The 16,937-nt window shown below is 39.8% G+C and overlaps 2 protein-coding genes, 1 long non-coding RNA gene and 1 pseudogene across 7 annotated transcripts in view; 3 read left to right on the top strand and 1 right to left on the bottom strand.

Annotated features, from left to right (window-relative positions):
* The window catches only part of LOC146457074 (cytochrome P450 3A24-like), a 38,141-nt gene that overhangs the window by 11,995 nt on the left and 9,209 nt on the right, over positions 1-16,937 (top strand). Inside the window, exons 1-3 of one of the 5 annotated variants that reach the window (XM_085092374.1) lie at positions 2,461-2,541; positions 10,956-11,528; positions 13,089-14,241. In XM_085092374.1, the coding sequence (XP_084948500.1) occupies positions 10,994-11,528; positions 13,089-14,074 (1,521 nt within the window). In that variant the 5' untranslated portion in view covers positions 2,461-2,541; positions 10,956-10,993 and the 3' untranslated portion in view covers positions 14,075-14,241. Of the gene's footprint in view, positions 1-2,460; positions 2,542-10,642; positions 10,777-10,801; positions 10,868-10,955; positions 11,529-13,088; positions 14,840-16,937 lie in introns of those variants that run through there. The other 4 variants (XM_085092373.1, XR_014858606.1, XM_085092372.1 and 1 more) reach the window with 4 other exon arrangements.
* Positions 2,402-5,794, top strand: LOC146457078 (cytochrome P450 3A24-like). The gene is made up of 3 exons (XM_085092377.1): positions 2,402-2,541; positions 2,703-3,273; positions 4,709-5,794. The coding sequence occupies exons 2-3, from the start codon at positions 2,739-2,741 to the stop codon at positions 5,692-5,694; spliced, it is 1,521 nt and encodes a 506-aa protein (XP_084948503.1). The 5' UTR covers positions 2,402-2,541; positions 2,703-2,738; the 3' UTR covers positions 5,695-5,794.
* Positions 5,899-15,886, bottom strand: LOC146457076 (uncharacterized). The gene is made up of 2 exons (XR_014858608.1): positions 14,557-15,886; positions 5,899-6,470 (listed from the first exon to the last, which is right to left on the bottom strand). It is a non-coding gene; the product is annotated as an uncharacterized LOC146457076 (long non-coding RNA).
* On the top strand, positions 7,671-8,801 carry LOC146457077 (uncharacterized; annotated as a pseudogene).

Genomic DNA, 16,937 nt, shown 5'->3' with positions numbered 1-16,937 from the left:
TGCAATCCGTTACCAATGGTGGAATTAGTAAGGGTGTTTTGGCGAATCGTATCCGTTTGTGTATATTGGACATGGATGAAGCACCTACGTCACTTTTTTAGCTCGATGGATTTCATAAACTGGGAAATGTAAAAATTATCTCTAGACAGAGGCTCCTTCGTGGTTTACGAAAGCGCTGGTAACTGGTATTGGGGTAACGATTGAAGGCAGATTAAAGTCAGAAGTGACAGGTTTGGGCCCAGAGACGTTTAGATTCTTGAGGTCAGCGAAGCCACATGTTCCACACCAGTAGAGAAACAACACAACGAGGAGTAGAAGCCGGATAGGATCCAAACTAGATGAGCGAGGGAATCAAAGTGCAGCTACAGCATTTGCACCATTTTGCTTTAGTTTTCAGTTCCTGTGTTTCTGGTATAAGAAAATGGGAGCGAAGGCATATAGTAACAAAGCTTCGCAGTCGGCGTGAACGCTGAAAAGTTTTTTGTTGTTGTTGTTTGTTTTTTTAATGTTTGATTGTTTGTTTGTTTGTTTGTTTGTTTGTTTGTTTGTTTGTTTGTTTGTTTGTTTGTTTGTTTGTTTGTTTGTTTTTTTGGTAAGCAGTAAAATTAAGAGAGGCTGACCTTTATCCTCTCTTGGTGAAATGCAGTAGTCACGAAATCCAGTAACTGGATTTAAACAACCCGTTTGCAGCTGTTCTTGCACTGAATGAAACAGTCACCGCTCTGTGAGCAACAAATCCAACGATTTAGTTAACCTGTCTGGATCCTGTTTTAATATCCCTGGCCCAAGATCTACAATAGCTTCATTTGCATACGCGAACATGGGTCGCGATTGTTGGTCACATATTATGTATAATGCTATGCATCGTCATGCTTACCTGAAGTGCGAGTAGATGACGTGATAGAAACTGCCCACTTATCTATTAATTAAAAATCTTCCGTATCATCTTTTTCCAGCCGGCCTGCGCTCTGGAGAGGACACTTCATCTTCGTCTCACAGCGTCTAAAATTCTCCTTTACAGCCGCAGATCCAAGTGTTTTCGAGACCAACGGATGCCGACACATGGGCAGAGCTTTAACAAGGCTGTTCAAGGCAGTCCAAATTTACTCGCGACGATTATCTGGTTCAGTGTAATCTAAAAATGAAGAAAACAGTAAAATTACAATGATCTGGTTGCTGATATTGTAGAGAAAAAGACGAAAAAGAAGAAAAAGTAAGATAGCATTTACAAATTTGAAATTACAAGTCCAATATCAAATGAAGAAATGAAAGTTGCCCGGAAAGATTATGGATCATAATATTAGAGTGGGTACAACTACATGTAGATATAGTTTGCGATTCTTTGAGCAAGTGGGCGCGTCATCAAAATTATCCTCAGCCTCTAGTAGAATACACTCTTTTTTTATAACAACCTTTTGTACAAGAACGTTGAGGCTGAGATTAAGGACGGTGCCTACTTTTGCTACTGCGCATACTTTCTGCGCATCTGGAGATACCTCGAGTTTCCTATGGGTGGTGCCTACTTATACAGGTATACTTTTGCGCGGTTTAAAACTATACGGAAAAAGCAGAACTTAGCAAATGCCTTTGGTATCTCAAAAGAAAATTGGCGGTGACCATGCATTTTTCAGAGATAATTAAATTTCAATTTAGGAAAAAAATCCCATACATTGTTTTATATTCTGGCGCTTTTTAGACATATCATTGCTTAATTATCTCTGAAAAATACGTGGCCCGTACCCCCAATTTTCTTTTTGGATTCCAATAGGCCTTGCTAAGATCTGCTTTTCCCGCATAATCATAAACCGCACAAAAATACTTTGGTATTAGTAAGCACCGTCCTTAACGTAGAGAGAAAGGTCTCAAAATACTGAGAACATTACCCAAGCTGAGAGTAAGTTAAGAATATTTTTATCCCCACCAAATATGTTTAAACCATGTATTATTCTATGAGTATAAATGCGGAAGAAATCCAGTCTATACTGTCCAATTAACCTAAATAATAGGTGTCTTGGTCACGTCCAGATAGATTTATTGAAATACTATAATAGATAACTTAAGAACAATTCTTAGAACTTTTTAGGCCCAAATTGAAACAACAAGAACGTTATTCAACCTGAGCCTCAAACTTAGACGTTGTTATATATAAGAAAAAGAGTGTGTCGTTGACTGATACTTAAACAATTCAGTAACTTTCAGTGAACGGCAATGGAAGTGCAATCGAATTTTTATGCCCACGATTATTAGTGACGGGTGCGACATGTCACGATTTTACTGACTTCCTGATTTCTTCCATGCATAACAAGAGCAACAAAAACCTGTCAGAATTATTCATGATTTTACGTCACATACTTCAATGCGCAATCAAAACAAGACATATCGTTGTCATGCATAAAAATAGGTACAGGATTTCGCAACGTTACTGATATATAAGCATCCATTAAGGTTGTATTTCATTGCAACAAGAAACTCCGCATCAAGTGAATCGCTCGACTTTCTAGCGTAACCTTAAACCATTGTTTTACAAAGATATATCAAGAGGTAAGTAACCGCGTGAATCGTTGCTGTCTGATCGACAAATTAGTTGCTGAACCGTCTCTAATGAGCTGAAATGGAAAGTCGTTGGTTTTTGGTAATGAAGTACTACGTAAATATCAATCGTGTTCTTTGCAAGCAAACCCCGCATTTCTCTTCACTTCTAGCTTACACATCAACCACTAGAAAGGCTGGAAAGGAAAATGGTGGAATTGCTGCAACAGATGTTATCTTTGGCTTCCTTCGATCATCCTGGTGTTATCGTGGCGCTTTTATTCCTCGTCGTGTTGTTTCTCTACTGGTGTGGAACGCGCGGCTTCGCAGACCTCAAGAAACTAAACGTCCCTGGACCCAAACCTCTCCCATTCTTGGGAAACATGCTCGAAGTGAAGAAATATGGTGGACTGCATCTTATGCACCTAGATTATTTTAGGAATTACGGCAAAGTGTTCGCCGTATGTCTGGGTGGAAGGCCATCATTGGTGGTTGGTGACCCCGAGCTGTTAAAGCAAATCATGATCAAGGATTTTCCGAGCTTTTGCAATCGTTTCGAAGTTCATCCACCCGTTACTAAGAAACTGGCTAAAATGGTCGTGTTTGCAAGGGACGACACTTGGAAACGGATCCGTAACACGCTGACGCCGACCTTCAGCGCCGGAAAGATGAAGCTGATGGTGCCGTTGATCGAGAAGTCGTGTGACACGCTTGTGGAGAAACTTGAGAAAATTTCCGATATGGGTGAGTAACTCTAAAGTTTTCTTTTTTCCGAGTATGCCTGTGTCACTTTCTAGAATAATACATAATCCTCATTCATGCACCAGGCTGGAAATATGCCATCACATTAATTTATTACATATACCACACGTTCGGCATTCAAATCCTAGCAGTCTGCAGGATATTTGTCCCATTAACCTAAATTTAATGGCCTTAAGCTCCCACGAGTCTCCTTTAGCTCAGTGGTAGAGCATCCGAACTAGTAATCGGAGGGTCTTTGGTTCGACTCCTAATAGGAACACTCGGATTTTATTTTTCCGAGTTTGCGTCTGTCACTTCCTAGAATAATACATCATTCTCAACTCTAAAGTAGTTTGTTTTAAATTGAGTTTGATTTCAATATGTCGGTACGTGTCCATTCAGCTGACTACTAGACTCGGCAAACAGTCCCCTTGGTGTCGTAGTCAAAACAATTACCAAACTGTGATTTTGTTGATGTTCGATAGATCCTCGTTATTTCTCAAGATAGAAACGCCACTATAATATCGGGTTATGCCGTTGTAGTTTGGTTTAAATGATGTTTATGGAAAAGAGGACAATAAAATGTTGCATTGTATGAAATGGTAACCCGTTTTAGTGACATTTCACAATCACTCAACTTCAGTATATGTAAGCATCAGATAACAAGGTGTCATTGAATTGGTTTCGGGTTTTCGGATTTCCTGACATAAAATTCTCCTACTTATTTCACCTTAATTCATTCATTTTGAGAATTACGTCCTAAAACGTTTGACCAGTCAAAGTTGAACAATACTATGAATTTTATTTATCAGATATTTCTAGTTGCAATTTATATAAGTTTAGTTTTTATATAGAAATATATACAATATATATTTAAAATACTTTATGTTATTGACCATCCCGTCAACTCAGTTCATTCAGTTTGTACCATGCAATAGTGAAATCACCCGAAGAACGGAATTAAATGCTAACAGGTTTTTATCCTCCCTCGCAGACCCTCTCGCAATTGAGGAGGAAAAATTGCGTAACGAGCCAAAAGAGCATCTGCAAGCCCGAGGGAGGCTATTTGTATATGGGCATTTTTCCGCGTTCAATATCAAGAAAAGTGTGGTCTTTATACAATTCTTGTTTTGGAAAGTTTTGTCATCTTATATCAGCACGGTTTGACGAAAACGATACGGACGGTATGAGATTTTGGCAAATCATGGGGAGAGGGGGGAGGTCACAAAATGAAAATGAAAAGGACTTCTGCACTACGAGATGTCGTTCGTGGCAAGCTGGTTGTTATTGTTATTGTTTTGTTGTTGTTGTTGTTGTTGTTGTTGTTGTTGTTGTTGTTGTTGTTGTTTTCCCCTTTTTGTGTTGTCTGAGTTTTTTTGTTTTTGTTTTTTGTCTTTTTTACATTAATCTAAAAAGACTTTTCTTTGAACCTTTACAGATCAAAGTGTAGACATGCTGGACTGGTTCAGTAAGATGACTCTCGAAGTGATTTTATCCACCGCTTTTGGTGTAGATACCAAAATTCAAATGGGAGAAAACCCTGAAATGCTGAGGGAAGCGAAGAAAATGCTTCACATTCCTCAAGTCGTCCGGCAACTTGCTCGCCTGCCATTTGGCACTTTAATCTTTAACTTGTTACGCAGGATAAGTGGCGTTGAACTAAACTTTATAGAAGGCCTTACTGAGGAAATCATCAAACGTCGTCGTCAGCAAGGCCTCACGGGACGGAAAGATCTGCTGGAACTCATGATGACGGCCAATGATGAGACCACGGTGGAAGGTGTCAGCAGACTTACTGATGACGAGGTGGTAGCCCAGTCACTAGTTTTCCTACTTGCTGGACACGAAACGACCAGCAACACGCTGAGTTTTGCACTATACCACTTAGCTGTGAATCCAGATGTTCAAGACAAGCTGAGGTCGGAGATCAAAGAAGCCGTGGAGACCAATGCAAGAAAGAAGTCTCTGTACGAAATAGCCCATAACATCGAATACCTTGACTGCGTTATCAAGGAAGCTCAGCGATTGAATCCTTCGGCTCCCTTTACCAACCGTGAGTGCGTTGAGGATTATGACCTTAACGGAATCAATATCACCAAGGGAACGGAGGTTCAGATTCCCATATATGCCCTACACCATGATCCAGATGTCTGGGAGGACCCGGAAAAGTTTGATCCCGAGAGATTCCGAGGCCCCGCTAAAGATACCCAGCACGCCTTCCAGTTCCTGCCCTTTGGTGCTGGACCAAGGAATTGTATCGGGATGAGGTTCGCCCTGATGGAAATCAAGGTCGCCTTAGTGAAAATTCTGATAAAGTACAAGTTTGTACGCTCACCCGAGACACAAGTGCCTCTTATTGTTCATCCTGGCGGTACTTTAACTCCAAGAGATGGCGTGATGGTTAGAGTTGAGTCTATAGTGTAAGGATTTTGCAGACTGTGATCAAGTATTGCATTCTTTGCAGTGGAAATATTTAGTATAGAGAAAGACAACTGGTGTCACTAACGTAGAAACTGTCTTTTTTTTAACCTTTTAGAAGTGACTGATTATGTAACCCGGAATACTGGTGTTCATGTGTATGGCCGGTGTATGCTATGCAAATTTACGATTAATAGATGTGATAGTTTGTCCGTTGGGGAGGGTAGGGCAGGTTTATAGATCACGCAGTCAGATCTAGACCCTCAGTAATATTATTGAAATTATACTATAGCATGGCGGCCATGCTGGTGGAAGTAACAAATGTACTAAGCTCTAGTGTGTTTCGTTACTTTCTGTACTGTTCCAGTAGCTGCCCATTAGTTTGAACGTTATCCACCCTCTTAAACGAAAACTCGCTTCAACTTCATATATATTTTGCTTGATCAGCATTTAATGATTAGAATTAATTCCTAGTCAAAAGTAGAAAAAAATTGTTCAATATAACTATAAAGATCTTCGAAGCAGCTGTCTAGCCAGCACCATCCGATTCTTTTACACAAGATATATCGAACTGCTTTCTAAAGAACGGGTCTAACTTAACATATTTTGAAATAAGCCTGGAAAGAGTGCTCAATGCGATCAGTTGGTTGAAAATAATAGGTGTTGCCCAGTTTTTAACCAATTGGAACTTTTCGGAAATAGGGTAATACAGTTTACTGAAAAGATTTTCAGAGACAGCTGTCTAACCACCATCCGATTCATTTGCACAAGATACATCTATACTTAGCATCTTTTGAAATTATCCTGGTAAGAGTGCCTAAAGGCTGGTTTCCATATGATCGCAGACCTTATTGCGATCTGCGATCATATGGAAACCAGCCTTAATGCGTTCTCCAGACACCGAAAAGAGGGTTGAAAAAACTACGCGCTGCCCAGTTTTTATCCAATTTGGAAGTTTTCGGAAATAGGGTGATACAGTTTAAAGATCAACGTTTGTTGGTCTTGTTCGAGAACCACTGATCAACCCCTTCACCTGATCAAAAGGGAAGTAATAGCTACGCTACGGATAATCGTCCTGACGGGATCTATCGTATGTGATGATCAATTAAAAATTTTCTTAAATTGGAAGCTTTTATCGATGATTCTGTCGTTGGTAATTCATATTTACGTTTGGGAAAGCGACGAGTAAGGAAGGAATGATATCGAATAGTATCTTTTAGTATATACAACAGGAGTGAATTGTGCCTTTCGCGCGAGCTGATTGGCTAGATCGGAGGTGATTAGCCAAGTACTATTTACCTCCGAGCAGCCGAAGAGAAACAAGATGGTTTCCCGTTTCGCCACGGTCACTTAAGAGGAAATGATTTCGATAAACGAGCCAACTGTTACAAGAAATAGAACAAAGTTTAGTTTGACGGCATTAAATGGTAAGTTATTTAATCTTTCCAACCTCAAATTCTAAGGCAAAAAGTGAAAATGCAATGCATTCATTTAGTTTTTTACGAAAACTGCCGAGCACTAAAATTACAATGTAAACAATGAAACATCTAATGTTTTGCAGCATGGTTTCAACTGAACAACAAGACGAATTTCACACAACAATTGAAGAAATGACACCTTAGCAACTAAACAAGTGCCTTTAAAAGTTTTAGTTGTTCGCAAGAAAGCGAGACGGAACTTTCTACAGTAAGAAATCGCTTACGTCGGGCTTACCGCGCGGCGCCCGAGATTTTAAAATTTCCCAACATTTGTCGGCATACTGTCAGAAATAAAGGAATTTTTTGGTCCGCTAGTTATTCAGCTTGTGTGGTATATACTAAAACAATTATTCACCACAGTGTCGGTGAACGTGACAGTGTCAGTGGCACAGTGTTCAGATGGAATGTGTGGCGATAAAAGATTGCACACATTCAATCTGAACACTGTGCCACTAAGTGACAAGTTACATGTTTACTTTTATACAGGACATTCAATCTTTATCTATGTTTGGTAAATTTATGGTTTCTTTTGATGTAGAAAGCCTCTTTACCAACATACCCCTTAAGGAGTGCATTAACCTTAAGCGGTCAATTATATTTCTGAGGGTAATCCAGACCTTAAGTTAAGGAAACCTGAACTTAGAAGCCTCTTTATTGTAGCTACCGCCCAGACTCATTTTCTGTTTAACGGTTCTTTCTATGACCAAATCAATGGCGTGGCCATGGGTTCTCCGCTTACTCCCGTTTTAGCTAATCCTTTTATGGGGAATTAATCATGAAAACAAGGCTCTGAAATTTTATTCTATCGCCGTTTTGTTGACGACACTTTTTGTTTATTCCACTCAGAACACGATGCCACTATATTTTTCGACTACATTAACCTCAGGCACCCCAACATCCGGTTTACCATGGAAAAAGAAGTTCATCACCCTTTCTAGATGTACTGATTGATAACAATGACCCCAATTCTCTTCAAACTAGAGTTTACCGAAAGAAAACTTGAACTGGGTTATTAACCAACTACTTCAGCTTTACCTCGTACTCTTACAAGGTGGGTCTCATCAGAACCCTCGTGGACAGGACCTATAAGATTAATAACACCTGGCTTGGGCTACACGAGGACATCACCAAACTCGTGGAAATCTTTAAAAAAAACCTTTTCCCTGCCCATGTAATTGAAAGGGTGGTAAACCGCTATATCACCGGGACCCAAAATAATCTTGGTTCTTGGGGTTCCCCCGAGAACCTACATTTTACTTCAAGCTACCTTATATAGGCCATTTCTCCTTAGTCACCCGGAAAATGATTCGTCCCTTGATTAAGCGCTATTGCAATGATTTAGATATCAAGCTAGTTTTTTCTTCTTTTAAGATCGGTAAAATGTTTGGTGTGAAAGACCCTATCCCTGACGGGCTCCGTTCGCGTGTGGTTAAAAAGTTTTCATGTGCGAGCTGTAATGCCTGTTATGTCGGTGAAACAGCGCGGCATTTTTCCACACGTGCATGTGAGCACTTAGCCAGTGATAGGTCCTCTCGCATTTTCAAAGATCTACAGAATTCTGAACCTTGTCGTGCCTTATGTTCATTGGATTGCTTCCGTATTTTAGATCACGCCTCTACCATTTTTTCAACTTAAGATAAAAGAGGCTTTACATATTCAAAGAGAACAAACTTCTTTAAATCAACAATTATTCCATGTAAATCTAAAATTATCCTTATAATTCTCACATTGTCACGTTTCATGTTCATTCTGTTTTCAACGTTTATCCGATTACTAACATTTTTGTCTTCTTATTATAAATTCAACTTAACACGCTTTGTACTTTAACTGAAGATGACAGAAGTCTCTGTCGAAACATGTTTTTTTGAACTTAAATGTTTTGTCGTTTTTTTTTTTTTTTTTAATTTTTGACTTGCCTGTTAGTATAAAGATTATTACTATTACTATTACTATTACTATTACTAGCGACCAGCAACTTTGACAATCTGGATCCGCTGTTTGTGCTATGATTCCTAACCAGCAAAACCTCAAAAGACACGATGAGCGATTCCACTTAACTTCTCAACTATGTTCTCAGGCTGCCAAATCGGACAAGTGCACGTCACTTTCAAGAGCGACTTAGCACAGTGACATTCATTAACAGCTTAAATAAATTCTTTACCTTGAAGTTAGTTCTTTCCTTTCAGAATCGTATATTTTGGACATTTCTTCTAATTTTCACAGAACTTTCGGTATTTATGAGGATTCAAAGCATCCACACGGCGCTCGCTGTCGCTTTCATAACGCGATTTTTGGTTGGTTCATGTGTTGTCAGATGCGCGTTTTCATTGGCAAGTAGCAAATAAATAAACAAAATTTCCCTTCATTTGTCGAATTATTTTTTTAGAAATATTTTATTAAAGCAATAGTGGACTTTTTCCGTGTTTACATTTTTTTTTTTTTTTGCAAGCAGTACAATCAAGAGAGGATGACCTTTGATCGTCTCTTTGTGCAATGCAGACGCCACGAAATGAATAAACACATTACTTTAGGTCTCGAGTAGTTCATTTTAAACAAACCGTTTGCAGTTGTTCTTGCGCTGAATGAAACAGTCACCGATCTGTGAGCAACTAATCTAACGAATCAGTTAACCTGTCTGGAAAATGTTTTATCCTTGGCCCAAGACTCTACAATATGCGATATATGGGTCACGTATTATGTATGACGTTATGCATCGTCATGCTTTCCTGAGGTGCCGATAAGTGACATGATTTAAAAGAAACTGCCTCTGTGTCTATGAATATCCTCCTTATAAATCTTTGCCAAGCCTGCTCCCTGGAGAGGGCACTTCAGCTTCGCCACCACACAGCGCCGAAAAGCGGACTATTCAAGTGAGAATCCAAAGTTTTCGAGACCAACGGATGCCGACACATGGGCAGAGTTAAAACGCTCAGTTCAACGCAATCGTGTATTAAAATTTACTCGCGATTACCTGATTCAGTGTACTCTAATACTAAAATCACAATGATCTTGTTTCTAATATTGTAAACAAGAAGACGAACGAGAAGAAAAAGTGAGATAATAATTACAAATTTGAATTTACAAGTCTTATATCAAGGGAGGAAATGAAAGTAGGTACAACTAGATATAGTTTGCGATTCTTTGACCAAAGTGGGCCCTTCATTATCCTCAGCCTCTAGTCAAATATAGTAGATATACTTAACGATTCAGTAACTTTCAGTGAACGGCATTAGAAATACAAACGCTTTTTATGTCCAGGATTATTACGGGTGCGACATGCCACAATTTTAGTACCTTGGGCTTTTTCACGGAGACAACGTGACCCGATTACTTTCGTGCAGAACAAACACATTACGACAATAGCTGAAAGGATTATTATTAATGATTTTACGTCACGTACTTTTATACGCAATTCAAACAAGACAAAATTGTTAAAAAACAAAATATACTGATGTCACGCATAAAAATAGGTACAGGATTTCGCAACGTTACTGATATATAAGCATCAATAAAGGTTGGCTTTCGATGCCAACAAGAAACTCCACATCTAGTGAATCGCTCGACTTTCTAGCGCAACCGTAATCCACTGTTTTACAAGATATATTAAGAAGTAAGTAACCGTGTGAATCGTTGCTGTCTGATCGACAAATTAGTTGCTGAAGCGTCTCTAATGAGTTCAACTGCAAAATCTTTTGATTTTGGTAATGCGGCAGTACGTAAATAAACAATTGTGATCTTTGCAAGCAGCGTTTTGTGGAATACAAACCCTGTATTTCTCTTTAATTCTAGCTCACACATTAATCACGAGAAAGACTGGAAGGGAAATAATGGTGGAATTGCTGCAACAGATGTTATCTTTGGCTTCCTTCGATCATCCTGGTGTTATCGTAGCGCTTTTATTCCTCGTCGTGTTGTTTCTCTACTGGTGTGGCACGCGCGGCTTCGCAGACCTCAAGAAACTAAACGTCCCTGGACCCAAACCTCTCCCATTCCTGGGAAACATGCTCGAAGTGAAGAAATACGGTGGACTGCATCTTATGCACCTAGATTATTTTAGGAAGTACGGCAAAGTGTTCGCCGTCTGTCTGGGTGGGAGGCCATCATTGGTGGTTGGTGACCCCGAGCTGTTAAAGCAAATCATGGTCAAGGATTTTTCGAGCTTTCACAATCGTTTCCAAATTCAACCACCCATTAATAAGAAAATGGCTAAAAACGTCGTGACTGCAAGGGATGACACTTGGAAACGGATCCGTAACACGCTGACACCGACCTTCAGCGCCGGAAAAATGAAGCTGATGGTGCCGTTGATCGAGAAGTCGTGTGACACGCTTGTGGAGAAACTTGAGAAAATTTCCGATACGGGTGAGTAACTCTAAAGTTTTCTTTTTTCCAAGTATGCCTGTGTCAGTTTTTAGAACAATACATCATTCTCATTCATGCACCACGCTGGAAATATACCATCACCTTTATTTCATATACCACTTGTTCGACATTGAAATCCTAGCAGTATGCAGGATATTTGTCCCATGAACCTAGTTTAATGGCCTTAAGCTCCCACGAATCTCCTGTAGCTCAGTGGTAGAGCATCCGAACTAGTAATCGGAAGGTCTTAGGTTTGACCATCCTCGGAGACCCAGGGGAGTCATTCGGGGGCGGGCTTGAAAACTTTCTTTGCGCCATTTCGCCAGCCCCCTGGGTCTTCGAGGATGAGGTTCGACTCCTGATAGGAGCACTTGGATTTCATTTTTCCGAGTATGCCTGTGTCACTTTCTAGAATAATACATCATTCTCAGCTCTAGTAGTTTGTTTTTAAATTGAGTTTTATTTCAATATGTCGGTACGTGTCTATTCAGCTGACCACTAAACTCGGCAAACAGTCTCCTTGGTGAATGCCTACCTCTCGCCAGTCGTTCTTGTGGCCTTTCTTTTGATCACCTCGTCCTAGTCAAAACAATTACGAGACTGTGATTTTGTTAGCCTTCCTGTGGTTTTGTTGATGTTCGATAGATCGTCGTTGTCCTCAAGATAGAAACGCCAAGATAATATATGCTAATGTCGCTGACAGTTTGGTATAAATGATGTCTATGCAAAAGAGGGCAATAAAATGTTGCATTGTAGAAATGGTAACCCGTTTTTGTGACATCTCACCATCACTCAAACACAGTGTATGTAAGCATCAGATTACAAGGTGTCATTAAATTGATTTTGGGTTTTTGGTCAATACTCAACACGATTTCCTCACAGAAAATTCTGCTACTAATTTCACCTTGATTCCCTCATTTTGAGAATAAGGTCTTAAAAAGTTTGACCAGTCAAAGTTTAACAATACTATGAATTTTAGTTATCAGATATTTCAATTTGCAATTTATATAAGTTTAGCTTTCATATAAAAATATATACAATGTATCTTTAAAATACTCTATGTTATTGATCATCCCGTCAATTCAGTACAGTTCATTCAGTTTGTGCCATGCAATAGTGAAATCACCCGAAGAACAGAATTTAATGCTGACAGGTTTTTATCCTCCCTCGCAGACGCTCTCGCAATTGAGGAGGAAAGATCGCATGACTAGCCAAAAGAGCGTCTGCGAGCGCGAAGGAGGCTATTTGTATATGGGCATTTTTCCGCGTTCAATATCAAGAAAAGTGTTGTCTTTGGAAAGTTTTGTCTTATATCAGCACGGTTTGACGCAAACGTTACGGCCGGTATGAGTTATTGGCAAGTCATGGGAGAGGGGGTGGGGTCGCAAAACGAAAATTAAAAGGACTGCAGCACTACGAGGTGTCGTTCGTGGCAAACTAGTTGTTATTGTTTTTTTGTTTTCTTTTGTTTTGTTTTTTAATGTTTCCTGAGTTTTTTGTTTTTGTTTTTTGTCCTTTTTTTACATTAATTTAAATAAACTTTTCATTGAACCTTTACAGATCAAAGTGTAGACATGCTGGACTGGTTCAGTAAGATGACTCTCGAAGTGATTTTATCCACCGCTTTTGGTGTAGATACCAAAATTCAAATGGGAGAAAACCCTGAAATGCTGAAGGAAGCGAAGAAACTGCTTCACATTCCTCAAGTCGTCCGGCAACTTGCTCGCCTGCCATTTGGCCCTTTAATCTTTAACTTGTTACGCAGGATAAGTGGCGTTAAAATAGACTACATAGAAGGCGTTACTGAGGAAATCATCAAACGTCGTCGTCAGCAAGGCCTCACGGGACGGAAAGATCTGCTGGAACTCATGATGACGGCCACTGATGAGACCACGGTGAAAGGTGTTAGCAGACTTACTGATGACGAGGTGGTAGCCCAGTCACTAATTTTCCTTTTTGCTGGATACGAAACGTCCAGCAACACGCTGAGTTTTACACTATACCACTTAGCTGTGAATCCAGACGTTCAAGACAAGCTGAGGTCAGAGATCAATGAAGCCGTGGAGACCAATGCAAGAAAGAAGCCTCTGTACGAAATAGCCCATAACATCGAATACCTTGACTGCGTTATCAAGGAAGCTCAGCGATTGAATCCTCCGGCTCCCTTTGCTAACCGTGAGTGCGATGAGGATTATGACCTTAACGGAATCCATATCACCAAGGGAATGGAGGTCCAGATTCCCATATATGCCCTACACCATGATCCGGATGTCTGGCAGGACCCGGAAAAGTTTGACCCCGAGAGATTTCGAGGCCCCGCCAAAGATACCCACCACGCCTTCCAGTTCCTGCCCTTTGGAGCTGGACCCAGGAATTGTATCGGGATGAGGTTCGCCCTGATGGAGATCAAGCTCGCCTTAGTGAAAATCCTAATGAAGTACAAGTTTGTACGCTCACCCGAGACACAAGTGCCTCTTATCCTTCATTCTGGCGTTACTTTAACTGCAAGAGATGGCGTGATGGTTAGAGTTGAGTCTATAGTGTAAGGATTTTGCAGACTGTGATCAAGTATTGCATTCTTTGCAGTGGAAATATTTAGTATAGAAAAAGATAACTGGTGTAGCTAACGTAGAAACTGTCCTTTTTTAACAACCTTTTAGAAGTGACTGATTATGTAACCGGGAATACTGTATTCATGTATATGGCCGGTGTAAGCTGTGATATTTTGTCGGTTGGGGACGGTAGGGCAGGTTTATGGATCGTGCAGTCAGATCCAGACCCTGACTAATATTATTGGAATTACACTATAGCGTGGCGGTGTAGTGTATTTCGTTACTTTCTGTACTGTTCCAGTAGCTGCCCATTAGTTTGAATATTATCCACCCTCGTTCCACTACACATATATTTGGCCTGATCAGCATTTAATGATTAGAATTAATTCCTAGTCAAAAGTAAAAAAAACCAACTTGTTCAATCTAACTATTATTAACCACCACCATTCGATTCTTTTACACAAGATACTTCGAACTGATGTCTAAAGGACGGGTCTGTACTTAGCATCTTTTGAAATAAGCCTGGTATTAAAGCCGGAGTGCCTAATGCGTTCTTTAGACACCAGTTTTTAACCAATTTAGAAGTTTTCGGAAATAGGGTGATACAGTTTAAAAGATCAAGGTTTCTTTGGTCTTGCTCGAGAACCACTGGTCAACCCCTCACCTGATCAAAAAGGAAATAAAAGCTACGCTACGGATAATCGTCCTGACGGGATCTATCGTATGTGATGATCAATTAAAAATTTTCTTAAATTGGAAGCTTTTATCGATAATTCTGTTATTGGTAATTCATATTTACGTTTGGGAAAGCGACGTGTAAGGAAGGAATAATATCGAATAGTATCTTTTAGTATATACCACAGGTCTGGAGTGAATTGTAGGTGCCTTTCGCTCGCGCTGATTGACTGTAGCTCGGAGGTGATCAGCCAAGTACTAATCACTTCCCGGAGCAGCCGAAGAGAAACAAGATGGCTTCCCTTTTCGCCACGGTCACTTAAGAGGAAATTATTTCGATAAACGAACCAACCGTTACAAAAAATACAACAAAGTTTAGTATGACGGCATTAAATGGTAAGTTATTTAATCTTTCCAACCTCAAATTCTAAGGCGAAAAGTGAAAATACAATGCATTCATTCGTTTACGAAAACTACGGAGCACTAAAATTACAATGTAGACAATGAAACATCTAATGTTTTGCAGCATGGTTTCAACTGAACAACAAGACGAATTTCACACACAATTGAAGAAATGACACCTTAGCAATCAAACAAGTCCCTTTAAAAGTTTTATTTGTTCGCAAGAAAGCGAGACGGAACTTTCTACAGTAAGAAATCGCTTACGCCGGGCTTACCGCGCAGCGCGCAAGATTTTAAAATTCCCCAGCACTTGTCGGTATACCGTCAAAAATAAAGGAATTTTTTGGTCCGCCAGTTATTCAGCTTGTGTGGTATATACTAAAACAATTATTCACCTCAGTGTCGGTGCCGGAGTGATGGATATTTTCCTTCCCGCTTCGCGGCTCGGTTAATATCCATCACTATTCACCTCCACTTCAGTGAATAATTGTTAACTATAATAAATATTTCAGATAGTGCACGCGCTTTCATTACTCGATAGGTGTGTTTAGATGAGAGTATGGAAACACAGTTGTGACGTCACACTTTCTGTGTCTCCCGACGCGGCACAATTTGAAAACATTTCAAGGCTTTCGCAAGACTCGCAAAGTAATTTCAAGTACAACTGTTAAGGAAATGGAGAAAAAGTTCCCAACTTTTGATTGGGGTTTGCCTATCTCTTTCCCCTGAGTCTGATTGTGAGCTAGACGACCTCGTCGAGGAAGCTCAAGCGAAGAAGACAAAATATAATAATTTCTTCATCTTGAAGTTCGTCCTTTCCTTACAGAATCGTATATTTTGAACATTTCTTCTAGTTTTCACAGAACGTTCGGTATTTTTCCGCAAGATTTACAAGGATTCAAAGCCATCATCTACACGGCGCTCGCTGTCGCTTGCCACAAAATTCAACTTGATTTTGACTTTTATAACGCCAATTTTGATTGGGTCATGTGTTGTCAGATGCGAGTTTTCATTGGCAAGTAGCAAATATGACTGTCCAGAGGCTGTATTAAGAAAATCTATTTCAATCAAGAAGTAAATAAACAAAATTTTCCTTCATTTGTTGACTTATTTTTGAGAAATATTTTATAAAAGCAAAGCAGACTTTTTGTTTTCCGTGTTTAAATAGCCTCATTTAAACACTCGGGGAGTAGGAAGAATTCTCGAAACTTATGCAAACCCTCGACTGCGTCTCGGATTCTCCCAACCTCCCTCATGTTTAGATGAGGCTAACAGTGAACCGTGACAATTAAACATTACTTTACCCTTGATGTTTATACGATATGTAATACATTACATGAAGGTTGAAAGCCTGTGAAGAGAAATTACATTTCACAATAGCAAGACTAAGGGAGAACAGAAACATGGAATATAAAAATTGTTTGCGTTAATGAAATTTTGTTACTTAGCAGCCCGCTGTGTCACTGGAAATTACGATCGAACAACGAGCGTGACGGAAATGCTACAAGACCTAAAGTGGGACACACTTGAAACGATGAGAAGACATGCAAGGCTATCCACTATATACAAAATGCGCCACGGCCTCCTAGATGGGGACTGGGGGATTATTTGATACCAAGCAGAGAAAGGAGGACTCGGGGAAGCCATCCTTTCAAATTTGTTGTACCGAAAGGACATAAAGATATTTTTAGATTTTCTTTCTTTTCCAGGACGATTACTGAATGGAACAAACTTCCAGAAGAAACTGTTTTCAGCCAATCTCTCTTTATTATTTAAAAGT

This window comes from Pavona decussata, unplaced genomic scaffold (assembly GCF_977016875.1).
Source record: "Pavona decussata unplaced genomic scaffold, jaPavDecu1.1 SCAFFOLD_248, whole genome shotgun sequence".
Classification (NCBI taxonomy): domain Eukaryota; kingdom Metazoa; phylum Cnidaria; class Anthozoa; order Scleractinia; family Agariciidae; genus Pavona; species Pavona decussata.
This window is presented reverse-complemented; position numbering and strand designations above follow the sequence as displayed.